We start from the raw sequence: 27590 nt of genomic DNA on the forward strand, positions 1-27590 counted from the left end.
CAGAGCAAAATAAATGATGAATTTTTATACCAATAGTACAGCAATTTAAGCAGTTCAAAATCAATCCATGCTATATGTCTATATGTTTGCAAGGCTGTATTTGTTTCATTAACAGTAATGTATTACATTCAGAAAGTGGATTGGCAGGGGAGGCATAAATTAAGAGAAGATAAGTACTGGATTCATACGAAGGTTTTTTAGCTAAGTTGTTCTGTAGTAGTATCTCTATTAGTGGTTCAATAATTGCCCCAACTTCCACATAGGTAGAATATTTTTCTGATAGCACATGGTATAGAAATAAGTTTTGTTCTTTTTGCCACCATGTACTCTGAACCGAACAAAATAAGATTGGGGTAAGCTAGGGGGTCGGATCTTTGTGGGAGACTAGTTGATGTCTCCCACAAAGTATTCTGCAGGTCTCTTCTTCTTCTACAGTTCGTTTGATCTACAAGTCTTTGATTGAAGTTCTGATCGACTTCATGTCTCATATCTGATTAGTGTTCAAGATTTCTATTTCTATTAGAAGGAACTGTATTGCATATTAAGATGGGTTTATATTGCTTTTTCTGAAAGCCATTTGACTGTGTGAAATGATGTTTTATTTAAAAGTTGAGGGTGCGCCTCAGAGATTTGAATGGCATAGAGTGTTTTTGGAGGAAAGCACTTCCCCTCCATATTGGTCAATTTGGAGCAACTTTAATAACAGTTGGTTATTGAGTCATTCCATGTCAAGTGACCTAGAGGTCCCACTCGACCATCTCCGATTTGGATGAAGTTTTATAGAGGCGTAGAGATGCCTTTGAAAATGATCTATGCAAATTTTCAGCTTCCTAGATCCAAATCCTGAGGATCTAGAATTTCCGAAAAATGGGATCCAAGATGGCGGATTAGCTTTTCCTGTCAAATTGCCAAGTTCACACCAAGTTTACAGGAAATTTTAGGCGCTTAAAGCTTACGTTCGACGAGCAACCCGGTAGCGTCCGGTTAGTTAATCACGTGACAGTTAATGATCACGTGCTCCAATCAACCAATCAACAGCTTAGAATGGTAACCGGTTGATCATAGAACGCTGCGGTTAGTAACTGGTTACTCACCGGTCAATCGGTGAGGTTCGTCGAACGCAACCAAAGTATGTAAAAATGCTTGTTTTTACTGGGTTTGCCGTTACAGAGCGACCGGTAGGTTAATCACGTGACAACAAAGACGTCAGGGGTTACTAATCGGTTATTCACGAATCAATGCTTCATCGAACGCTTTCGGTTGATCACCGGTTACTTGCGCAGACGAATAACACGCATGTGAAAAATACTTATAATTGGCCAAAAATCACGTGGTTCCATCAACCACCTTAAGTTGCGGTTGATCAGTAGATCGACCGGTGAGGCTCACCGAACGACATCGGAAGCAACCAGTTCTCAAGAAAGCTGCGGTTAGCAACCGGTTAGGGGTGTCGAGCGCAAGCTTGGAGGAACCACGCGGTGTAATCGGTGGATTATTTCCGAACGCAGCCATAGTGGAAAATAAATGTCACAATGATTTCTGAGTTATCTTTGGCAACGCGTTTTTGTTTTGCTTTCAGTATTTGTTTATGTTTGAAAATATTAAACTATGACATAATTTTAATGTTAAATATAGCTGTTATGATGAGCAATGGAGCAAGATTCTATTGTAGAATTTTTAGGAGAAACGTTGGTGTCGAAATCGGGTGAGATCGTACAAACTCGTTCATTGTACGAAAAAAATGAGTTTATTGGATTGTACTATTCTGCACACTGGTGCCCATCCTGCATTGCTTTTACTCCTGAACTCGTCTTGTTTTACAGAAATTTTAATAAGTCCGGCAAGAAAGGCTTATTTGAAATAATTTACATCAGTTCAGACTATACTGAAAAGCAATATAAGGATCATATGAACTCGATGCCATGGCTTTCTCTTCCCTTTTCAGACAGACAACGTCCAGTATGATATTTGTATTTTAGAAATCGATTAAACATTGCAGAGTTTTAAGTAAATATGTAGCCCTTGATTTTAGTTAAATGAAACTGATGCACGTGGGGAAAAGAATAGTTAATTTTCATATTTATTTTCCAATGCTCTTAAAATAGATAATAAGACAACAATTTTTACATTTTCTCACTTTTTACGTGTGTAATTATTTGAATTTAGGCTTTTTGTTTATTATTGTCATTAAAATTTCTTTTTTTTTATGGTCTGAAAGATACGTTAAAATAGAAGAAATAGTTTGTATAAGTAGAAAGTTCAATAAAGCCCCAGCCGTTCATCCCTTCAGTGGGTCAATAAAATGAGCATCAAGCGTTCTTGTCAGCTAAACCTTGGGGGTTCAGCGTTCATCTAGCCTGAACATCTGCTTTGCACCCCAGAACCCTTGATCAGGGCTCTGGGTAAAATACTCGATGACATTTTAATATGGAACCCATCTTCTGTGCAAATCAAGGGATAGGTGTGTTTTAATTTCTGTTGCAAGAAGGAATCAGATGAGGCTTCAGTAAAGACTTCTTTTTTTTGCATTGACACTAAATTGATTTTTAATCCATAATTCAATTTGATGTTTTCTCTGCTGTTTATTAGTATACATATGATATCATTTTTATAACTGTTAGGTATTGGTCGAGTTATATCAAATTTAAGTTGAATTTGAAATTTATTTAAAGCTCATTGAAGATTTTAACTCAAAAATTTTATAGCCTTGAAATTATTTTAAAATATTTTTTGAAATACTCAGGAAAAATGTGCTTATTTTCAATGCAAGTGTTTTACTTTGAAATACAGTCAGACCTCCATAGATCAAAGTAGCAAATTTGTTGAAAAAAAATTCTATATATAGAAATGATCTTAGTTTATCATAAAAGTCTCTAAAACATTAAAGCTTATTTTCATGTAAAATTAAATTTCTAATTTATATGAGTATTGAATTAAATGAAAGTTAATAATTAAAAAATTAAATGTGAAACATTTACTGAGCACTGCATAGTTTCTAAAAAACCAAGCGTAATGCTGTTTCATGTTTTTGAGTGAAAGTTTTCTTTAAGTTTCAGTATATTTTATTACGGCTTTTCTTATGAAGGCGGGTCCTTTGCTTGCAGAAATACTAAATTTACCTGAAATGACATTTTTGAGCTTTCATACATCTTCCTTCTTTGGCAATTCAACTTGATCCATAACATTAGGGGATTTTTGCTTTGACAATGTCCTCAAGAGAAAAGTAAAAAATCAATTTACGTAACTTAATGACTCTCACTGAAGCTAAAAAAAACTTGGGACGATAATCAACAGACAATAGGGATACCTTGAAACTGATTTTACTGTATTACTGGTTGCAACTCAGATTTGAAATAACCTTGAGAGAATTTAAGAACTCAGTAACAGAACAACGCCCTATCTGCTCACCCCTCAATCCCAGATTCCTTGTGAGTTTCGTAGTAACCCTAAGTGGACATAATTTTCTACCCTAACATTCATTTTTTATGAGACAAACAATTGAAAGCCGAAAAAAATCTACGAATGTCTCATAAAAAATTTCAATATATAGAGTTTTTGATACATAGAAATAAATTTTCTATGTAATGGACATGAAAATTTGCTGGGATTTCGATGTATAGAAAATTTTGATAGGTTCAATATATAGAGGTCCGACTTTATATGATTAAAATCAAAATGAAATTTTGATTTATAAATCCATTATAGCTCTTCTAATATTCAAAATTTACCAGCTATGAATGATTTTTATTGGTAATAAAGTTTTTGAATAATGTAAAAGAATTCAGAATAAATCTGTAACTTTACTGTGCTTTTTAAAAAAATCTTCATAAAGGCATTGGGGTCGTTCCACGTCAAATCAACCACAAAAATGAGATTTTAACACCCACCGTCTCGGAATTTGATCAAACTTGGTATACTTCATCCCTTTATGATTACAAGTAACCCCCTAATTTTTTTTCTTTCAGTATCAATGCGTTTTGATTTTACAGCCTTTTGAAATTTGGCGATTTTACATTTTTTGTCATTTTCGAGACACTCAAACTGAGATGTTGTTGTTTACGAAAAAAATTATTTCATGGTAACTAATGCTATAATCTTTTTGAAAATTTTTACACAAAATAGAAAGACTTTGATCATGTTGATAAAAAATATTTCAATAATCTTAGTTTGCACAAAATTTTTTTAAAAAATTAGAAAATTGAAAATTTTGAATTTTTTTTTCAAAAAAAAGATGTTGACAAAAAACTGAATTTCAACAAAAGGGTCAGTTTTAAAAATCACGATTTTTTTAAAAAATGATCATGAATATGTACTCTAACTTATCAAATGAAAAACATTAGGGGACTTTAAGGGATTCTGCCCCCCCCCCTCCCCCCATTCTGGAAAAAAAAGCATAAAACATCATACAATCTCTTCCATGTTCTTAAAAACAGAACTGTCAACAATTATGACAAAAATTCAAATATAATGTGTTGAATATGGAACTCAAATATAAAAAAAAATATACTTAAGCTTCTATTTTATTTGAAATAGTTTGAAATTTGTCAAATCAACCACAAAAATGGGATTTCAACACCTACCATCTAGGTTTTGATGAAACTTGGTATACTTCCTTATTTTGTGGTTAAAAGCAACCCCTTAGTTTCTTTTGTTTCAATCTCAATGTATTTTAATTTATAAACTTTTGAAATTTTTCGATTTTGCACTTTTTTTGTCATTTTCAAAGACACTAACTGTCCTGTTGTTAATGGGTAAAAAAAATGTTTCTCAGTAACTAATAATATTATCTTCTTGAAAATTTTCATAAAAAATGTTAAGATTTTGAATATTTTTATAAAAAATATTATAATAATCTTAGTTTATACAAAGAATTTTTTAAAAATCAGAAAGTTAAACATTTTGATTTTTTTTGGTCAAAAAAACCATTGTTGAAATTCTAAATTTTTAACATCAGGGCCAGTTTTAAAAATCATGATTTAAAGAGAAAATGATCATGAATATGTGCTTTAACTTTTCCTATGAAAAAAGTTATAGGTCTTTTAGGGATTATGTCCCCTCCCCCCTAGAAACAAGGAAAGCATCATAGAGAAAAGTTTTTCCATGTCTTTGAAACAAGAGTTCCCAGCAATTATTTAAAAAATTTAAATATAAAGTGTGTTAAGTATAAATTATTATCAAACATATAAATTTAATATTCAAGCTATTTTTTTATTTGAAATAGTTAAAAATTATTACAATTATTACATTAAATATAAACATTCTGAAAATTAGATATCATGAAATTCAAAAGTTGCAGACAACAATATCTGCATATGGATTACTGCATTTTAGTTCAGACAAGTTAAAACAAAAGTAAAAGTCTTAACACCAGTTCATAATCATGCAGTTACTAGTACTTTCAGGATCCACCCCCCCCCCCCCTACGTTTGAGAGAAATTGCTATCGTGGAACTGCTTTTCCATTATAGTTTTACTGCTGTACAATGACAAATTCATCCTTTTAATTTCTTGAAATTACATTTAACACCCCTTAAAAATTAATGGCCTGATTGTTTAGAAATAATATGACTAAATAAAGTAAATTACCTTTCCCCCTCACCTCAAAGCAAATGAAGAAATAAATTAGTATTTATGCACCTCTCGTATTCAATGGATTTTTATATTTTTTAATGACAATTGGAAAACAAATTATTATTTACATGGAATTTTTTTTTGTCCAGATCCCCCCCCCCCCCCAGCTTAATGACATAACTCGCAACTTTTCCTCAACTTACTGGGGTTCCAAAATTTTGTATCACTTATGCTTATTAATGCTTAACATTCACATTATGAAAATTAATTCCAGTAAATGAATTTTCTATTATTTTTGTTTTTTTTTCTTTTTAAAAACAATAATAGATTTGAATATCTTGTGAGGAATAAATACATAATTGTTGAAAAGAGATAAAAGCTTCTTGTTAGTCAGGTCTGCTAAAAAAACAAGTCCTGCTCACACTTGTTTAGAAAACAAGTAATGGTGCCTTCTTTCTCTACACGCCTCCCATGGAGTACATTTTATCCTACCCTATCAGAATTGCACAGAGTGGTTGCTGACTCCCCTGGATAAAAGATAGAATTCTCAGAAAGAACTTTTCTAAAATTTTGAGAAAAGGTCAATATGAAAGAATGAATTGAACTAGAATAACAATTAGATGTTGACTTATAGGAGTTCTAGCAAAATGTGTGTCAAGCTAGAAAGCTTTTCAACCATTGAAGTTAGCATTGGGCAGACCCTAAGAAAAATAAATGTCGAGTTACCTGGATTATCGGTGTGTCCAGTTACTGAAGTTTCACTGTATTTAAACTGGAATTATACATAATGTTTATAAATCATTTGTAGAAAAAAAGAACATACTGCCCTTGATAAAACTAATGCAGCAGTTGAAAGAGGAATAAAGAAAAAGGAAGTATTTTAAATAAAAAGTAGTTACCAAGCTCACAGTCATAATATAAACAACTAACTATAAACGTAAACCATACAGCTTGCTGATCAGCTGTCATCTAATACCAGCTGTTCCTTTTTGGGGGCTAGTAAAGCAATCAAAGTTAGGGAGGTGACAGGCAAATATATTAAAAAGAAAACAAAACATCTAAATAAATTACTAGTGAAGTGTAAAATAAAAATACCTGTCATTTTTACAAATGCCAGGTTATTAGTATCCATTTATGATCATAGAAACACTCAAGATAACAAAACACACTTTTAGGGTCAAATGAGATCATGGGCGCCCATATGCAAAGTCGCAAGGGGGGGGGCTCAAATATTTTCCCCGTGGTTTAGCTGGATATTTTCCCCGTAGAAAACAATTTCAGGACAGATTAGAGTCATTAAAATTAGACATTTTTAATAACTTATTCATTAAAAGGGGTGGAGAAGAAATATTTTTACATTTGTGCAAAGAAAAAAGTACTAAAAGCAAGGAAGTTCTAATTTGAAAAGGGGGGCTCGAGCCCCCCCCCCCCCCTTGCCCCCATATATGGGCGCCCTTGAATAAGATTGTTGCAAAGCCTTAATTATAAACATTTTGGGCAATGGTAACCATTTTAAACTCATACCCAATAAATTGCTATGTTAAACCAAATCCAATTTTCAGTTTGATATTGCATTCGATTAATGAATCAAGTTAAAAGCTCTAAGCTGGTATTTATAGGATTTTTAATACTTTGTATAAACTGCGTAATTATAAATTAGAATTAGATTTAAAGTTTTAATTTCTATGTTGTTTAACAATAATTTTTAGCATGCATAAATTGTTGTAGGAAAATTTCGAATTTTGCGATATCTTATTTTTATTGTTTATTATTAATTAATTTAATTAATTATTTACAATTCAAAAAAAAATCTTGAGTATTTAAATGTTTACATTTAAGTTCAAACACCAATGTATTTCAATATTTAAATTTTCTTTAATGCAATTATTAACTTAGCTTGTAATATTGTAGTCAACTTTTTTTCATTAATCAAAATAAGGGGCTGGGGGGGGGGGCAGAATCCCTCAAAGTCCCCTAAAGATTTTCATTTTATATGTTAGCACACATGTTAATGATCATTAAAAAAAATATATAAATTATTTTGATTTAGACCCTCATGCCAAAATTTTGACTATCATTTTTTTATTGAAAAAATTTAAAATTTTTCAGTTTGTTAATTTTTTTAATTGCTGAATATAAATTTAGATTTTTCACATATTTTTTTCTGAAATACTTGAAATCTTAATATTTAATATAAAAATTTTCCAAATTTTTTTATCTTTAGTTATTGAGAAATAATTTTTTTTGCAAACAGCTGCTATTCATTCTCAGAGAACAGTAAATGACAACTAACGCAAAATCGCAAAACTTTGAAGGGCCAAAAAATAAAAACTATTTTTAATAGAGAAGAAATACTTTAGGAGGTTACTTAGGACTATGAAAAGTAGAAGTATACAAAGTTTCATTGGAATCTGAGATGGTGGGTGTTGGGGTGTGGTTGAACTGACATGGAATGACCCATTGGTAGAAACAATATATACAATATGTGCATAGCTAATTTTATTTTACCTGTTAATTTCACATTTAATGTTTTTCGACAAAAGTTCATATTTTATGATGAGTCAAGCAGTAATAATTGGTGCAAGACCTTCCGTCTTGGACAAAATTTCTGAGACAGAGGTTGGGACAGAAAGAAATTAGATGACTTTCTTTCAGTTTTTACTTAAAAAAGAAAAATTGCATGTTTGAAAAATATGCTAATTAATATTACTGGGCCGTTCCATAACCACGAATTTACATTGACATTCTCACGATTTTCCGCCATGGGCTTGTTTTGTTTGCAACATGCTTTTGGAGGAGTGGCTTTTAGACTCGCACCATTTGACTTTGTTTTAGGTTGCTCTGTTATTTCCAACTCAATGCATTGCAGACTGCGGAGTTGCTCGCTATTCTCCCTGATTTATCAGATTAATCGTCTCGATTTGAAAATTTAGCCTTTGCTCTTTCTATTTTCGATCATCCTTTTGTTTGGTTTTTTATTTGCGTTTTTTTTTTTTGCAAAAAAGGTCTTAGAGTTGAATCTGAATCACCGATTTATAGTGATTGCTGATGGGATGAAATGTTTACACCACAGCAAAGTGCGTCCACATACCAGACAAAACGGGAACTATCAGTTACTTTAAAGATTTTAATAAAATGGGAATTTTGGAAAGAGTTGGGGGAAATTTTCAAGCTGGTTTGAAACACCAATGGGCAACTGTTCCTGAATTTTTGACATGTTTCTAGTAAAATATTCTAAGACTTGAGGAATCACTGAATTCCATTGTCTTTCAATCTAACACTCGCTAGAATGAAAATATGGGGGGAGCGAGAGAGAGAAGAGAGAAAAGGAAACGTAAATTAAGGGCTGCACGAATTTACGAAAAAACGCTGCTGTTGTAAAGAGGGTAAGTCCGCAAATAAATCCCCTATACTGAGGTCTTAAAATGTTTGTATCTTGGACAATCTAAGAGGGGGGGGGGGGGGCTACTCAAGGGCTCCAGAATAAATTATTGAAAAACTGAGTTGATAGTATTTTGAAGCTAGGAGTGATGTTTGGGACTTTTCCTCTGTAAACTCTTAAAAATTTAAAAGTCAAAAATATTTAGGCTGTCTTTAATGGTGTAAAAATGGGGAGGTTGAGGTTTTAAACAAAATCACAACACTGGTGACCCTCCCCACAAAATGCTGAGTAGATGTTTTTAAAAAAATATTCTTTATTATTGAAGAGAAGAAAAGATCTCATTTTGGGAAAACGCAGTTATTTTATGAAAAAAAAAAAAAAGAATGTTGAGGAAAAATCTTAATTTCTTTCAAAAAGAAATATTGACATTTTAATTTTTCAACAGTTTCAGATTATTGACGGCGAATTGTGTGCCTCCTCCCCTCTCCTCGCACAATCCTCTTTCTTTCATATCTCCCCCTCCCTTTTTTTTCATTTTTAAATATTTCGTTTTCATTTTTTCCATTAGTCTTCAAAATTTTTCTTCTCCAAAGCCCTTTCTCCAGCCAAAGTTATTACAGAGTACCTCAAATTTCGTTTCTTGAGCTTCACTTTCGCAAAATTTCCAAGGAAGCTCTTCTAATCACCTAAATACATCGAAAATAGTTTAAAATTGCGTTTTTGAAGCTTCAGTTTTGAAAAACTGCCGTGTCCCTAACGTTACCAAATATGGTCCTACACTCATGTGTTTAAGACTGTAATTTTGGAAAATATTCAAACAAGGGCATCCGGCCCCCTTTCTCTAATATCATCAAAGAGAATATTTTGGTTTTGAAAACTACTATTTCGAAATGTTTGGGAGAATCCTTTTTTTTTTAAATTCCATGGAGTATTGCAGAAGAACTTCATTTTTAGGACTTCAATTTCGAAAATTTTCCAGGGGAGAGCTCCAGAACACCTCGTTTATAAACAGCATCAAAAACTGTCCTCCATAGTATTTTTGGAACTTCAATTATGAAAAGTTAAAGAGGTAGCATGGGTAAGGGGAGGGGGTACGTATTTCTATCTGCTTTTCAAAAAATCGATTGGAGACAGTCTATAAGTCTCATTCCTAACCCAAACTATAACTATAAATATGGACTATAACAGTGGCGGATCATGGGATTGTGAGGCCCCAGGCGCAGCCTTATCCGGAGGCCCTCTATTGACACAACAAAAACGATATAGTTTATTAATATTAACAATACAGAAAATCATATATATATATATATATATATATATACATATATATATGATAAAAAACAAGTTTTGGAAGAGGTGGGGGCGCAGTTACATTCTTATTTAAAAGGGAAAAAACGACATTTCTGACCAAAAAAAAACTATATTTTTTCGTAACTTAGTCAGTGCAAGGGGAGATTTCCACCGAGCCCCGATTTCTGGCATTTAGCAAAATCCCAGCTTTACCCAGTTTTCCAATGCAAGTGTAATTTAGTGGCGCAACCAGAAAAAAGTCTTTGGAGGGCGGGACACTTAACAAAAGAAAAGAGAAAACCTGTGATCTAAGAAGTGAAGGGGGGTCCGGGGGTTCTCCCCCGCAAAAATTTTGAAACTTGAAGTTTTAAAAACGTAATTTTAGACTTTCTTTGCTGATGTTTGGGAACAAAAAGGTGCAGGTGTTTCAGCGGAAAGTAGTAGAAAATGAAGCATTACAAACGCGATTATAGGCCATATTTATCAACGTTAGGGTAAGGGATGGAGCCAAGGGAGTGCCCCCGATCAATCTTTTTAAAAAATAGATCGAAATCAATTTCTTTCTCTCTCCCCTCCCCCCTTCCCAATTTTCGAAATTGAAGTTCCAAAAACGCAATTGTAGACAAACGTTACATGATAAACAATTTTTCAAGAAAGAGGTGCTGAATCTCTTCCGTGAAAATTTGTTCAAAAATTATGGTCCTAAGCTTCAGCATTTTTTTTGTTTTTTTACTCAGGGGCTATTCCAATTAAGTTTTTTTTTAAGTGTAGTTTAAAAAACCTGATTTTTTTATAATATTAAAGGTGTTCGGGGACCCTTGCTCGAATATTTCCTGAAATTTAAGTCTTAAAAAGGCGATTCTTAAGACCATATTTTGTAACCAGTAAATTTTTCGAGGGTCATTTAATAAGTCATCAATGAAGCCCTTTTATATTCGTTCCTTTACTTATTTATTTATTTTTCGACTTCAGTTGGATGATGAATTTCTTTTGTAGTACATTTACAGAATGAAGAAAATATGAAAGAAACATCAGAATTCCTGAGTATCCAGATTTTTTAAAAGTATTTTCCTGGAATTGTTTATTTTCTTCTGAAATTCAAAATTCGAAAATCCTTATTCTTCAGAAGTTTTCAAGTAAATCTAAAAGCCTATGTTTTTAAAATAAAATTTTTAAACCATTACCATCTTTTTTTTTTCGAAGCATTAAAACACGCTCTTTGCCTGTGTAGAATATGGCATATGTACACTCCTGAAAATGAAACTTAAACACTTCTATAGTTGGGGAAAACCTAACCTGGCAGCATTGTGAAAGTTACGCAGGTCTAATTCTTAATTATAGCATTGCGACGCTGTCAGGTTAGGTTTGCCCCAACTACAGTTTATAAAACTTTTGCCTTTAATGAGTAAATCAATCTTTATGATGTAGAAATTGTAATATGTATTACAAACAAATGGCACCAGTGTAGTTCAAAAAACTTGATTTTCTTATAATATTAAAGGAAGGCAGTTCGGGGAACCTTGTTCAAATGTTTCCTGAAATTTAAGTCTTAAAAAGGCGATTCTTAAGATCATATTTTGTAACATTAGGGTCAGTAATTTTTCGAGGGTCATTTAATAAGTCATCAATGAAGCCCTTTTATTTTCGTTCCTTTATTTATTTATTTATTTTTTGACTTCAGTTGGATGATGAATTTCTTTCGTAGTACTTTTACAGAATGAAAAAAAATATAAAAGAAACATAAGAGTTTTTGAGTATCCAGATATTTTGACAGCATTTTCCTGGAATTATTTATTTTCTTCTGAAATTCAAAGTTCGAAAATCCTTATTCTTCAGAAGTTTTCAAGTAAATCTTAAAGCCTATGTTTTTTTAATTTTTTTTTTTTTTAAATCATTACCATCATTTTTTTTTTTTTTTTAAAGCATTAAAACACGCTCTTTACCTGTGTAGAATATGGCATATTTACACTCCTGAAAATAAAACTGAAACACTTCTATAGTTAGGGAAAACCTAACCTGGCAGCATTGTGAAAGTTACGCAGGTCTAATTCTTAATTATTGCATTACGACGCTGTCAGGCTAGGTTTGCCCTAACTACAGTTTATATATAAAACGTTTACCTTTAATGAGTAAATCAATCTTTATGAAGTGGAAATTGTAAAATATATTACAAACAAATGGCACCAGTGAAAGAAGGAGAACACTCAAAATCAACTACTTTCGCAGCAGAGGCATTTAAAATTTTTATAGTAATTTTATAAAGCGTTTTTGCAATGAATTAACAGATGTTCCTTTTCTCTGTAATGGAAATATAATTTAAAGAAGAATGAACAGTATATATTTTTTTTAAAAGCTATACCTTTGTACCATTAAACCTATTTGTTCAAAACACCATATCATCATTTAACACCATGATAGCAGCATTATTCTAAAAATTAAAGTTGTTAAAACATATCATTAAACTTATCTCAAAAAGAATGGTCTTGTCGTTGATTGAAGACAGAGCAAAAGCACGTTCACGAGCACGAGTGAATCAAAACAGCGAATGACGAACGTTTCTCGTTCTTCCTCCAAAAAAAGAAAAAATTCCTGCCTTTTCCCAATTACTTATTTAACTAAATACGTCATAAAGCTATTTTGTTACGGGTTGGTTACTGGTGGGAAAGCGGGAAACTTTGCAAAAAGTAAAGAAAGAAAACACAGCTGTGCCATTGTGCCGATGACTTCGATCTGGACCCCCCACCGATCTGTCTGCTCCCTTCTAGATAAGGAAGGGCAATATAATTGTTCGTCAAGAAAAGTGACCATTCGAATAGGTCGAGTTACATCCCATTCAATAAAAGTCCTACTTGCCTTAAAAACACCGACTCGGGCATAATCTCACAAATGACGACTGGGATATTTTGAGGACTGATATAATGCTGCGACAAATAACGACTGGTTATCGTTTGTTTGGGGGGGGGGGGTCTAACCCCCTCTAGACACGTTCTTGGCCAGGCCCTGAGCTATAAATTTTGGGCCCCCCTGCATCAAAATCTGTAGGGCCCCTCTCTAGAGGTCAGCAGTGTATATTTGTAATGTTAATAAGCCTTAGTGCTAGTTTTTTTTTTTCTTTTTTTAAAATTTTCCCTTCAATTTCTTGGGCCGTTGGGCCCCTTACGGAGGTGGGCACCCGCACTGCGGGATCAGCGGGGCAGATCCGGGCCTGTCCTTGGCTATTCCAATTAAAGCAAATATCTTCGTGATCAACAGTTTTTTTTTTTAACAAGATGAATATTCTTTATTCAGCAAAGTAGTAAGTGGTCGAGTGTACGGAGTACTCGGCCAAAAAACTGTTTGGAACGGTAAAAATCATTCTAGCAAGACTAACTGCATTTTATCGGAAAGTACTAAACAGTTTTGTGGAGTATTTAAGAACATACTATTTTGTACTGAAATTCTGGGAAGAATGAGGAAAATCCAAACTCCTGGGGAAATCTAAACAAAGGCACCTGAAGCCTGGGGCCCCTTAAGACTCAGGGGGCCCTATCTCCATTGGGAGCAATGAGCAATCATCCCGCGCCTAAAATCCATGATTATCTATCAATTTCCATGAGTTTTGAGGATTTATCATGGAAAACCATAATTTTGAGGATGTGACACTTGGCAGCTCCGAGGCCCCCTGCTTTGCTTGAGGCCCCAGCTATCGCCTCATGCGCCTATGCGGTGATCCGCCACTGGACTATAATCACATTTATAAGAGTAAAATTTCTAAAAATAGCCTTGGATCCACATGTACCTTTCTTGCCCCTAAAATATCACCAAGAACTGTAAAACTGCGTTTTCAAAACTACTATTTCAAATTTTTTTCTGGGGCGTGAATCCCATTCCAAACCAGTAGCTGGATACACCCATCCCCTAATCTTACTAAAAATGGTTTACATCGCGTTTTTTAGGCTTAAAAGTGTGTCCCGGCCTAAAATCATTTTCTGATTTCGCCACTGCCTTTTTATTCCAGAAATGCCTCCCCTCTCCCCTCCCCAGATCCCTGTTATTGTTGCACCCCCAAATATTTCGGCATAAATCCGCCTATGTACACTGCCTTTAATAAAGACAAAGAGAAAGGGGGATGGGGTATTCCTCAGCCCAGCCCGAAATGTTTCTGTTTCTGAAATTTTAAAGGCTCTGTTTTGGGCTATCTTTGGATGACTTAAAGGGGAAAGGAGTAGGAAGTTTCTTTCAAAAAGGTTCCGAAATTAAAGTATTAAAACTTTAAGGTGATCATAAGTCATGTATGTAGGTAAATGGGGTACTGTTCCTAGAAAAAAATTTTTGAAACTGAAGCCTTAAAACTCAAATTTAGGATATTTAATGAATTCAGAAGAAGGGGTTCGGGAGTTTCATTCCAAAAATTTTTCTATGCTGAAATATTACAAAGGTCACTTTAGGCTATATTTGAGTGCCTTCAGAAGGATGTGATTCGGTGGCCCTCTCTGGGGTAAGGATTCAGTTCCCCTATTGCTTTTTTTTAATTAATGAATATTGGAAAGTGTATCTTGTTTGAAAAATGTATCGACTTCACTGCAGTGGGTTTTTTTTATGGCTAATTTCATTACCTGCTATCTTATAAAAGATTTTTTTATCAAATGAAGACTGTGTGGGGGAAAGGTGCCAGTTTGTTATCATTAGTCAATCATACCCTTCCCCCACCTTTCCTTCTTTTCTAGTTTGTTGGCACTACCATGTGTAGACTTTCAGATCAGAACTGATTTATGTTGCAAATGTGAAAATCTTATGTTCCAACGATTTTATTGCTGCAATAAAATTGTTTACAATCGGCAAAAAACTAATGTCGGGGAACCCCGAACGCTTTTACCCCTAACATTATTCAACATCGTCTAAAATTGCGTTTTTGAAACTTCAATTTCGAAATATTGCTGAAGGAGAGTTCCTGAACTCGTTTTCAAAGCTTCAATGTCAGGGAGAGACCAGAGCGCATCCCCCGCCTCTTTCTCTTAATAATTTTGAAGGTCGCCCAATCAGGTCGGACTATCAGTTTGAAAAAATTCATGTAAGAGAGTCTCTGAACCCCTCCTTTCCCTGAACTTTACCAAAATGGCCTACTATTGCGTTTTTTGAACTTCAATTAAAAAAACCCCCAGACCCCCTGCTATTGGCGGTTTTTAGGTCTTTGGAATTACAATATCAAAGCTCTTAAATATTACAATTTAACCTAAATTCAAGTTGTTAGAAAAATCCAAAGCTTAAAATTCAAATCAGATTTCAAAACTGGCATAGCTAAAATCTACAACGTTTATACACATAAATTTTTTTTAAACACACATGCTTGGGGAGGGAGGGACTTAAAATATCTGTCTTGAACACATCACTAAACTTGCACCCATGGCAGTAATAAATGATTGCATTTTCACTATTTTAAGTTTATATCTGAATACTTTTTATCAGTTAAAAATAATGTGTCTTCACTCTAAAATTTGTTCATTGTAACCTCCATGTGGTTTCATTATAGGTTTTTTTTGGGTTTGGCTGTTGTTATTCGTTTGTCATAAATTTAAGTAAGAAACATTAATATTAAAGTTATAAAAACTGGCACAATGTGCCCTGTGATCCAATAAATAAGTCCTGACTCCACCTTTAATAAGCCATATTTTATCAGTCCAGCATTAATAAATAATTGCATATTGTAAATTTATATTTGAATACTTTTTTATCAATTACAAATTATTTGTCTTCATTCATACAAATAAATATTTCATTTGGTATTGGCCAAGTATGTACTCGGTTCGACACTAGTACCAACTCTGTATTAAGTAAGCTTTAAAAGATGAGTTTTAGTGCAGAATTTGTTTTTCTAAATTTCATTGAAGTTATTTTATTTTTTAATATATTTTCAAATTTTTGCTGCAGATGGATCTTGCACGAAAATATCGTGTGCAGAGCATTCCAGCTCTTGTTATCATTGAAGCTAATTCAGGGAAACTGATAACTTCATTTGGTCGTGCTTGTGTTATGGATGATCCTCTTGGCCTTTGTTTTCCATGGAAGATGAGACATTCAACAGAAGTTCTTACTGAAATTTCTCTGATATCTGCAACTAATGGAAGAGTGTCATTTGATACCATTTCAGATAGCATCAAAGGCCTTTACTTCTCAGCTCACTGGGTATTTGTATTTTAACTTCATACTTGAGATAAAATTGTGACAATATGCTTTTTGTAAAACATATAATGTGCGCCTTATTTCCAATCAAAAGCAATGATGTTGCACAAAGCATCCTACAAAAAGTCAAAATACATGTTGAATTATGAAAAAAATGAACTTCTTCCAAGGGAGCCCACCCACTCTTAGGGCAAGGGTGCACCCCCTCAGTATTGCAAAGACCCCCCCCCCCAAGAAAAAAGAAAAATACCCTCAAAACACCCCTCACCTTAAAAATTTTAATGCCGCAGTCTGTGCCATGACCCCCCCCCCCCCCCCCCTAGGTGGCCACTCCTGCTACTTCCATATTATGCGATTATACAGTAGAACCTCTGTTATCCGAACCTCTATTAACCGAAACTCTCCGAAACAGAAGTCTCTTTTAGTTCACTTTCTTTTTTCATTTGTTGTTATCGTCTAAAATGTTCTCTTAACAAACATCTATGTTTAAATCCTCCCCCACCCACATTTCTTTCGTATGCAAGCCGTCCTTTCCAAACTACGAGTGCAGATAAATATTTTGGAATTCCTTCTCACAAGCTCAATTTTTAGTATGAGTGTACTCTTCCTCACTTCCAAGCGTTCCTGTTCTGAACAAAAAAACACCCCATTTCGAAATTTTGAAGGTCATACTACCAAGTCCCAGAACAATCAAATGTTATTGCACCATCTGATTGTAAGCGAATGCAAAGAATCACTTCTTTTGTTATCTCAAGAACAGAGAAGTTTTCTTCGCAGCAGAATTTGAAAAGGGAGAGGTCACTTTGTGTCACTTATCTGTTGTGGACAATTCTATCCCAGAACAGGGGAAAGGAAGGAAAACCCATTTGCTGTTCTCTGTCCTGTTTTTTTTTTTTTTTTTTTATGCCTGCAGTAAAATCTTGGCAAGAAAAATAACGTTTGAATGAAGCGCTTCTGTTATTCGACAACTGTCCAGCTCATCCGGAACATAATTCTCTAAAATCTGGTAACATGCCATGTTTATCTTTACCCCCCGAATACAAGGTCTGTGCTGCAGCCTATGGATCAAGGTGTCTTGCAGTCTTTAAAACGACGTTACTGAAAGCAGTTGATCAGAAAATTACTTCTTGAAGGAGATTCTGAATCTGGTGCAGCTTCAATAACTGAGTTTCGGAAAAGACAACATCAAAGACTGCATTCATATGATTAGTGACGCGTAGGAATCTTTGCTGCAATCGACACTAAGACGAAGTTGGCGAAAAATTTAGCTGAATTTTTCAAGTGGCGCAGATGAAAGTGCTACAGACATTGCGAAAGATATTGTCACTGAGTTTTCAAGCGTTTTTAGCACAATAAAAGGCTTTGAAAATTGTGGTGATAGAGAAATCACAGATCAGTTGAATTGTGACACGGAAGTTGCAGGTTTCCAGTTGCTCAATGATGAGGAATTAATAGCAGAAGTCCGGAATTCTCCAAAAGAAGAAGGTGATGATGAATATGAGAATGATTCTCGAATAAATAAGATAAGTTTCAATGATGCTTTTGAGAGTTTCTCAAAAGGTCTTATTTGGTTGGAACAACAGAAACAGTGTGATTCCTCTGAACTCATGATCTTAAGAAAACTTTGGGATAGAACTGCACGGCAAAATACAGCCAATTTGTACCAGATAAAGCTTCCATTTAAACCATTGTAAATTTTGTTTCAGAGATAAATTAATTTTCATTTATAATTTAAATTTATTTAACAGTTAAAATAGCCATAACAGTTGAATGGCGATACTACATATTAAACTAGATGATTATAGATGAATTCCCGATTATCCGAAAATTTTCGATTATCCGAAGTAAGTTCGGTTCCAATTACTTCGAATAATCGAGGTTCTACTGTATTTTAACGATTTCCAGAAACAATATTGAATTTAGAGACAGTGGCGGCGCGAGAACAAAAGTAGACGTCGGCGATGCAGTTTTGCGAGGCCCTTGTAATCATAAAATATTCTCAGACTAATAATTGAATTCATGGAATTAATTTGTGTAATTTTGATTACTTTTGTGTCTGTTGTATTTAATAAGAGCTCCAATTGAAAACATGGAAATTTTTTAAAACTTCTGAGAATTTACTTCTGAGAATTTTGCGAGGCCCTATCTGCGCGAGGCCGTCGGCAGTCGCCGACGCCTAGCGCCGCCACTGTTTAGAGATGCACTGAATATCAAAATTTGCTGAACATTGAATATTGGTTTACTCAAACCGAATGTTGAATATTTGGTTGACATTTTTAAACTGCAACTGATAGTGAAAGTCTATTTTCAGAAACAGGGACTGCCAATGAACGAAAATGTAATAGGCTGCAACCTGAAAATACAGAATGCCTAATGTTCTATACCATAACTTACTGTTATAAAACCTTGATTACAGTGATTAATTTAATTAGTTTGTTTTTAAGCAATATTTAATATTTCATATACAGTGAAGCACCGTTTATACGTTTCTCTTTTATACGTTTTTATCAATTATACGTTTCTAAAATTGGTCCCTCAGAAGCCTAATACATATTAACATTAATCTATACCTATTATACGTTTTTTCGTTTGTACGCTTCTTTCATACATTCCCCTCAAAAACGTGTAAACAGAGATCTTCAATGTAGTATAAAACTTCAGCAATTAAAATACTACAAAATATTTTGTTAATTTATTTGTTTTATTAATTTATTTTTTTAAATATTTATGAAACAATATTTCTTTACCTGAATATTTTCTTAAAAAAAGTCAGTTGTTACATATTTATGGTTTCACATATTTATGAACACTTAATATTATAAGGCTATTTTTTGTCTCTAGTTTCTGTTTTGTATTAAATGAGTAAATGAGTTAGTAATAGTAGGTTAATGTATTAAAAGACTTAAGAAAAATCGAAAGGCGAAAAAATTTTAATTTATAATGGTGTTTTCTTTCACATTAAATTACTTTGAATGTTAGAATACAGTCGAACCCTTCTATAGTGAACCCGGGATGTAATGATCCCCTGGTTGTAGGGAACATTTGAACGGTCCTAACTGAAGGCCTACGTCATTAATGCAATTTCAAACGCTTGTAACGATCCCTAAATGCTAGAGAATCGGCTATGACGCTCCAAAAATTTCTAAAATTACAACCTTATCATCGTCTGGTAAAAAATGAGAAAGTCATTGTATTTTGCGTTCTCGAACCTGATCTAAAATGTATATTTACTTCAAGCAAATTTTATGTGGCAGAATTTTTGGCTTTGAGAAAGAAACAAAGAAGCTTTTCTGATTTATGAGCTTTGATATTTTCTGAACAATTTAGAAACCTTTGACAAGAACTTCTTAACTGTAGACTCATTTTCTGATATTGATGAAGAAACAGAAGATATTAGTCCTGAACTTCAAATTTCTGCTCCAAAATCATATTTGTATTTTTTAAAAATTTTATTTGATACCAAATGCTGCTGTAGTATAGTAGCAAATAATGTTAACTACTTAAATGTACTGAATTATTGAAGATATTTCCTAATTTTTGGTGAGCACTAAATGTACAAAAATGAATAAATAATAAGTAATAAAATAAATGTAATAATAAGTAATAAAATAAAAGTTAATAATTAAGATAAAAATTAATTAATGCATAAAGTAATACTCATGTTATATTGGTATACACAGTTTACAACAAGATTAGTTGTTGCAACATTGTTGTTTGCAACAACAATCTCTGCCAGTAAAAGAACATGTTTTGAAATTTTAAATCGATTTCACTTTAATTGCTTCTTTCTTTTCTTTTTACTTGCAGTGCCCTCCTTGTAAAGCTTTTACTCCCATTTTAGTCAAATTGTACAAAAAACTTAAAAAAGCTGGCAAGAAATTTGAAATTATTTTTGTGAGTTCTGATCGCAGTGAACAATCTTTTAAGCAGTATTTTTCTACAATGCCTTGGCTTGCTGTGCCTTTTTCAGAGGAGAAAAAAAGGAAAGAATTGGGTTATGTCTACGGTGTTGGAGGTATACTATTTCTTGTCAATTATCGTGTTTTATGCAATTTAAAAAGCATTCTGTTATTAAAATTTGTTTTATGCAAACGAAAATATTTGTTACTTTTATAATAATTACACAAGGTTCTACTTATTTGTCAAAAAAAGTAACTGGACACCAGCTACATTATTTTGAGTGTTTTTCTAGTCAAACAACTAAAATAACATTATGAACAAAATAATTTTTAAATAAGTAAAATAAATTCACATGCACAATCTGTTATTGATGTATTTTTAAATTATTACATTAATCATAAAATGCATTTATAACTACCACTGAAGCATATGCTTAAAGTTATTCCAGGGAATTCATGTGCAAATAAATGTATTGTAAAAAATCCAGTATTTTAAAACTATTTCTAAATTTAAAAAAATATTAAATTTTTGGTTTGAATTTCATTACTGAAAAGAAAATATTACCAGTTTGTTATAAATTTTTTCTTGTTTTGATTTTTTTTTTTGATAACAATGAAATGCTTCATTAAGTTATTGTTTGAAAAATGTTCACTGTGAACTACAAAGTATAATATTATTTATTAGGTATACCTAGCCTTATCTTACTTGATGAAAGCAACTTTGTTATAACAAAGGAAGGTCGGCTGGAAGTAAATGAAGATCCTGATGGAGAAGTATGCAAAATATAATAACTATTATTGATTAAAGTTCTTGTTTAAAAATGATCACTTTGTTTTGTTCTTTCTTTCTTTCTCTTTTTTTAAAAATGATAATACAATCTAGTTTGTGTTATTAAACTACAATTTTGAACGGATAGGCAGTGCAGTTGTTCTTCACGAATTTTTCACGTGTACATTTCTTGACAGTGTATCTTACAGTGTATTTCTTTTCATTTACATGTTACTTTTGTCTTAAACATTGTTTTTCTATTTCTTAGTTATCTTATTTTCTTCCAATTTTTAATTCTAGTTTTCCTTTCGCAATATTTCAAAGTCACACTTTGTGTTGTTCATCTCAAGTTCAATCTTTTCATTTCCAACCTTTTTTTTATCAATTTTTCAACCTTACTATATCCTTTTTTTTATGTGTGTGTGGGGGGGGGGGGGCTAAAAATGATAAAAGTAATGGCAAACATGTTTTATCACAAGTTGCAAATAGTTATAAAGCTGTTAGGTCTACTCTTAAAGCGTAACTGTGCTAGTTCTGTATTACTGTTAACTTGCACAGACCTTCGAAAAGATTTTTTTTTATCAGAATGTGTAAGTAATTTGCCTGTAATTATTTATAACTAAACTACTAAACAATTTAACTTTTTCAAACATTTTGGAATAATTCTATCAACAGACATAAATCTTTCTAATAGAATTTTAATATCATCATCAACACTTTTTCACTGAATTTTATTGTTCACTGTATTACGGGGCGTTGGTTTACATCATCGAAGGGGATGTACTATTTGGGAACTTTGCCCCCTCCTTGCCGCCTGGGGCAGTACAATAATTATTGGGCAGTGGATTAATTTTCGGTGTGGCAACTTGACCCGCTTTTGCTGGAGCCATTCCAAGGTCAACCTGCCTTTAATTTTCCCCTAACAGAATGGATGAGGCAATTCAAAAGCTTTCAAAAAAGGTGCCTTATTTGGTTTTTTACTTCCGCTAGAAATGTTTCAGCGATATGGCCATGAAAAGGAAAGATGGAAGGAAGAAACGAAGATGCTGAAAGGAAAAACAAAAACAAAAAAACAGTTAAATACCAAGGAAGAACAATAATTGTTTTTGATTAAGGGAGACTGGGGTAATGGCGGTCCACGGGTAATGCAGTCACTATGATTTCTCGTGAAGTGAATAACTCAGATTTAAACTGATTGGTGCTGCCATTTCACGGCAAATTATAGACGTGTTGTACTACTGAAGCGCTGGGGATCTTGCCAGTCGTCGTTTGCCCGTTGTGTATGAAATACTTTTTTGATTTTTTGCCTTATAAGAAATAGAATAGTTTAATCCTCTACCAGCTCTTACTGTTTACTTTTCTCGGAACAAGACTGCTCTCAGAAGAACAAGGTAAACCATATTGTTGTATCACATAGTGTTTTATTAATGTTTTAAACATTGCTATTTTTATGTGATGAGATCTGTAAAGTGAAATTAACTTGAGTTAATTTAACCTTTTTTACAATGGAAAGGTGTTTTTTTAAATCATTGTCTACATATCGTGTCTATACTTTCAATTCCTTTTTGTAACATCTAAAAAGCAGAATTATATAATAAAATAAACATAAAGAGTTCAGTTTAATGGGCTTATGTCATTGAAAATCCTCATATTTCTTACTTTACAACCGTTAAGTAGTAAATGACATTACTGACTACCACTATCCCAGGTTACGGGTTATCCTGTTGAAGCTGATTTTACAATCAGGGTTCGTACACCTCCTGAAAATCCTGAAAAACTCCTGAAATTTAATTTTTTCTTCTAAGGGCCCTTAAAACTCCTGAATTTTTGTTTTAACCTCCTGATTTTCCCCCTCTCCTCCTGAAAATAATTTTGACTAGTATAAGTGCTTCATCTATCTCGAAATAAAACTTTAACAATCGCTAATTTTAATTTTAATGTCGTCTCCGTTTCAGCAGCCATATTGAATCGCTGGCAGTCAATCAAAATTCTCATATTATACAGAGCACCCAGTGCTTTTCGCAAAGAAATTGGGTTTATTCTAACGACTGACCAGTTACTCTGTCCGATCATACCCATTACATTGACTGATCGTAACTGCCACTAGAGAACGAACCAAGAGCATGTGCTAGGTTTTGTGTTAACAGCTATTAAGCATATTTTCTTTATTGCTAATTAGTTGTTCTATTGCTATTTCGTAGTACATTTAGTATTGATAATATGCCGGGCAGTAAATGGGTGTTTAATGGATGAAGTTTAATAGTGGCGTTAAAAGGAAGTGTCTGTAAATTGACATTTGTGAACTGAATAAGTCTTCAGATGAATACTCATATTATTATTATTTTTTGATTGAATAGTGTGAAAAAAAATTGCTAATGAATAAAAAAAAAATTATTTTTAAATTTTGACAGCAAAGTAGATTAAGTGTTACTGAAACTAATTTTCTTGTAAAAACCACTCGTGTTATTACTCCTGAAAATTTTGCTTTTGACTCCTGAAAACTCCTGAAATTCATTTTGTCTGGAAGAGAATGAATATTGTGCAATATTGTTTATTTTTCAATAGGTAAAATCAATTAAGGCTCAATTTGAATCTGTAATAGATAAAATATACTATATGTAAGCAATTTTGCATGATTGAGTTTCAAATTTAACACAAAGTAAAGTTTTATATACATTTTCCCTTAGGTGACACCTATTACCCCAGTCTCCCCTAATATCTCTGCTTATTAAAGTCGTAAAATTATGCAACCAAGTCAAACAAGTAGCCAGAAAAGTCAAAAATCCATCGATGCCTAGTTCGATGCTCAGTTTTCTGTCATTCACCAGGAGTAGCTATGACATAGATACATACATACAAATTATACTCGGTTTTCAATTTATAAGATGTAGAGTTCTTATTAGCATAATGTGTCTTTACTTAATTGTATACATTTCCCCAAAGGATTTTCCTTGGAAGCCGAAACTGGTTGATGAACTTGCAGAAAAGCACTTTTCCAAATTGAATGAAGAACCATGCCTCATCTTTTTTACATGTTAGTATATTGCTTTTTCTTATGCTTATGCATATAATATATGTATTTATTTATTTATTTATAAGTTCATTCAGACAAATTTTAAAGATTTCAAAAAAGCCCTTGAAAAACGGTAAGATTTGTACTTGAGAAGTTTAAAGCTAAATTTTTGTCAAAATATTTTAAGACAAAAGTTTGTAAAATACAAGCATTTATTATCAGTCAAATGTACAATCAGACTTTCATGCACACTTTATTAATTAGTTTTGATAGAAAAGTGTTGTAACCAAGAAGAGAGCTCCTTAGTGCCGGATCTAGGGGGAATAAGTGCTCCTTGTCGCAGGTGACAACTTGTGATGGGCGGCAAATTTACCCTATTTCTGTGTTTTTTTTTTTTAACTAAAACTCAAAATAAAACTTAAAGAAAGATGGATAGGGGCTGCAGTTTTAAGTTTTGGCCCCGGCTTGTAAAAATCAAAGATCTGAAGCTAGAGCTCTTTAAAATCTTCCCTCTCCCTCCCCTTTTCCCTACAACCATATAAAACAGCAATAAAATTGCATTTTTAGCCCCTTAAATATCAGAAAAAGTCTGGGTTGAGCTCCGAACATTAGGGGAAAGCCTAATGGCACTTAGCACTGGGGGCCTTAAAGCAAATTTTCAGGCCTTCAATGATTTTTTTTTTTGTGTAAGTCCTACTTTCTAATCTAATGTCACTATGTATAGCCTGTAATTGTGTTTCAAAAACTTCAACAACAAAAGTTTTTTGGGGGCTCTGAACTTTAGCCCTTCCAAACATGGATTCAGGGGAGGGTCAAGGCCCCCCCCCTTAAATTACCGATTGTTTCTTAAAAGCTGCATTTTGGGGATTTAAAATCTAGAAAACACACCCCAGATTCTCTATATGAGCCCAAAGTTGCTCTTTGACCCCTTTTCAATAATAACCTCTTTCAAAACCAGAAGCTGGATTTTTCTTTAAGGCCCTTCTTTTAATATCATCAAACGATCGCATCTTTAAGATTTCACTTTTGAACATTTTTTAAGAGAAATTCCTTTCACCCCACCTTGCTCATTTTTCTAACTTTAACAAAGACAAGTTTAAAATTGTAGTTTTAGGGCTTGCAACTTTTGTATCTGTCTTCCCTTCACTGCAATAATGAATTTCTCAGAATGAATGATTTCACTCTTTCTAATGAATTCTGCCTTACCCACGTTTTGAGAAGAAACTAAAACATCATATAGTAACTTGTAAGGTGGTATTTTTAAATCAGCCCTGCTCTAAAAATTGGCAATGTCAAAATCCTTAAAAATAATTGGTCTTAGTGACCAGTAAGCATGTAGATATACTAGTCCACAAACATAATGACTAGTCCACTTAATGTAAAATGTAGTCAACATAAATTATATTTCTACTTTAATTTATAACCATTTTATTTATGTCTTATTTTTTATTGCAAATGGTATTTTGTAGCTCTGATTGAACCTTTCCGAAAAAAGGGGGGAGGGGGAGAAAAGCTAAAAAACGTTTTAATACCTTTTATTTTATGCTACAAAGCACAAGTATTAGTTTTAAGAAAACACAAGCTAATTCATTTAACTTTATCAACTGAATTAATTTTTATGTTGAAGCATGCGAAGAGAAAGAAATGGAATTAGCTCACTTTGCCTTGTTGCCAGTTGCTGAAGAATATGAAGCAAGATTGAAGCGGGCTTCAATTGAAGAAAATCCTATACCAAAATTAAATTTTTTCTATGCTGGAGATGTAAGTTTTCAAAACCTTTTAGCTTATCAAAAATGTAATTTTTACTCTGTTTTAGTATTTTTAAACATGATGCATTCAAAATTGATTACTGTTATGTGTATTATTAATTATCCATGGAATGACAGAGAAAAATTATTATTTTAGTATCTAAGTTGTACTTTGTTAGTCTTGCAAACTTCAAAGGGAAATTTGAATTGTCGAATACAAAGTGACTATGTGAGAGCTCTTTCCTTTTACCCTAAAAGTCCCTTTTTTAGTTTCAAGTCCCCAAAAGTCCTCTTTAGCTGAGCCTTGCTTTAATAGAATTTCAGGGAATAGACTATTGATTCATTACATGTGTTTGGCATAGCTAGATAATATAGATGTACGCGTGCACAGATACATTTGATGATGTGCAGATACATTTGCTGTAGATATGTGCATTGGCTGAAAATTATTAATAATATCCATATTAAACACTGATTATCTTCAAAATTTGAAGATAAATATTCATTATTGCTTTCACAAATACATGATTGAAAGCAAAAGGCATTTTCTTACTAAAAATGTTACCGACCCACTGCTTGTTGATTTTCATTCCTGCAGATAGTTTTGAGTTATGTACGCAGATACTTTATATTTTTATTTTGATGTGGTGTTTGGTTTGGAAAAATTATTTTATTTTTAAACATTTTCTTGTTTATACAGAGTGTCCCAAAAGGTCGTTTACAATCTTAACATGCTGGTCTGTCATATCATGATGAACAAGATTTTCATAAGAACATGTGTTTGCAAACGCAATGCTGGCGCACTACATGCACACAAAGGCAGACACTAACGGATGCACAACATGTCACATATCTATTACACAAAGACAATTTTACTCAACATTTTAGTTTTTAAGGAAAGCTCAAAGCAGTTGCTAAAATTTACGTCCTGCCAGCTCTCATAATTACGTTGCAACGACAACGCAGCGATCAGTGAAATCTTGTCAGAATGGATCATTATTACGTCGGTCGGTACTTTGTTGTTGCAACGAGTGTATGACAGCTAAAGGCAGCATATTTTAACAACAGCTATAAGCCTTCCTTGAAAACTAAAATGTTGTGTAAAATTGTCTTTGTGTAATGAATATGCAACATGTTGTGCATCCGTTGCATCTGACTTTGTGCGCATGTAGTCCACCAGCATTGTGTTTGCGATTGTATGTTACTGCATAAATTTGTTCATCATGATATGACTGACCAGCATGTTAAGTTTGTAAACGACCTTTTGGGACACCCTGTATTCATACATTGGCAACATGTTTGTACCTTAACACTAATTAAAACTGAAATGTTTAATCTTCCATTTTTACTCTTAATGCATTTATTTCTCTATTTCAGGCTGAAATTTGTGATTCCGTTCGAGACATAATCGGATTTGGCGATGAGTCTCCATTTCTAGTCATTTTGGACATAGCCAATAGTAAGAAATACATTCATGATAAAAAAGACGCTATATCCTCTGAGACCATCGGAAAATTTGTTAGAGATTTCCTCTCACAAAAACTGATGCCATGTGTTATTGGCAATTAAAAATTCCATCCATTTTTTGCTGTCACCAGCTTCATAACTCATGTCTCTCAAAGAGTACAAATATAGATTTTATAGAAACATGCTGATTTTACTCCAATTGCAATAAGCTGATAGTAACAGAATACATCTGATGTTATGTATATTACATCAGTAATGATGATTTATCTATTTTCTTGATTATGTTGTAGCAC

The 27590-nt window shown here is 33.1% G+C and overlaps 1 protein-coding gene across 1 annotated transcript; it reads left to right on the forward strand.

The window, feature by feature from the left end:
• Window positions 1-1650: 1650 nt before the first annotated feature.
• On the forward strand, window positions 1651-27399 carry LOC129220101 (nucleoredoxin-like). Its single transcript, XM_054854441.1, has 7 exons — window positions 1651-1959; window positions 16150-16404; window positions 20209-20416; window positions 20986-21074; window positions 24013-24103; window positions 25710-25843; window positions 27208-27399. Exons 1-7 carry the CDS (start codon window positions 1651-1653, stop codon window positions 27397-27399), a joined length of 1278 nt encoding a protein of 425 aa, XP_054710416.1.
• Window positions 27400-27590: the final 191 nt, after the last annotated feature.

The sequence above is a fragment of the Uloborus diversus genome, chromosome 4, assembly GCF_026930045.1.
Source record: "Uloborus diversus isolate 005 chromosome 4, Udiv.v.3.1, whole genome shotgun sequence".
In the NCBI taxonomy this organism is placed as follows: Eukaryota; Metazoa; Arthropoda; class Arachnida; order Araneae; family Uloboridae; genus Uloborus; species Uloborus diversus.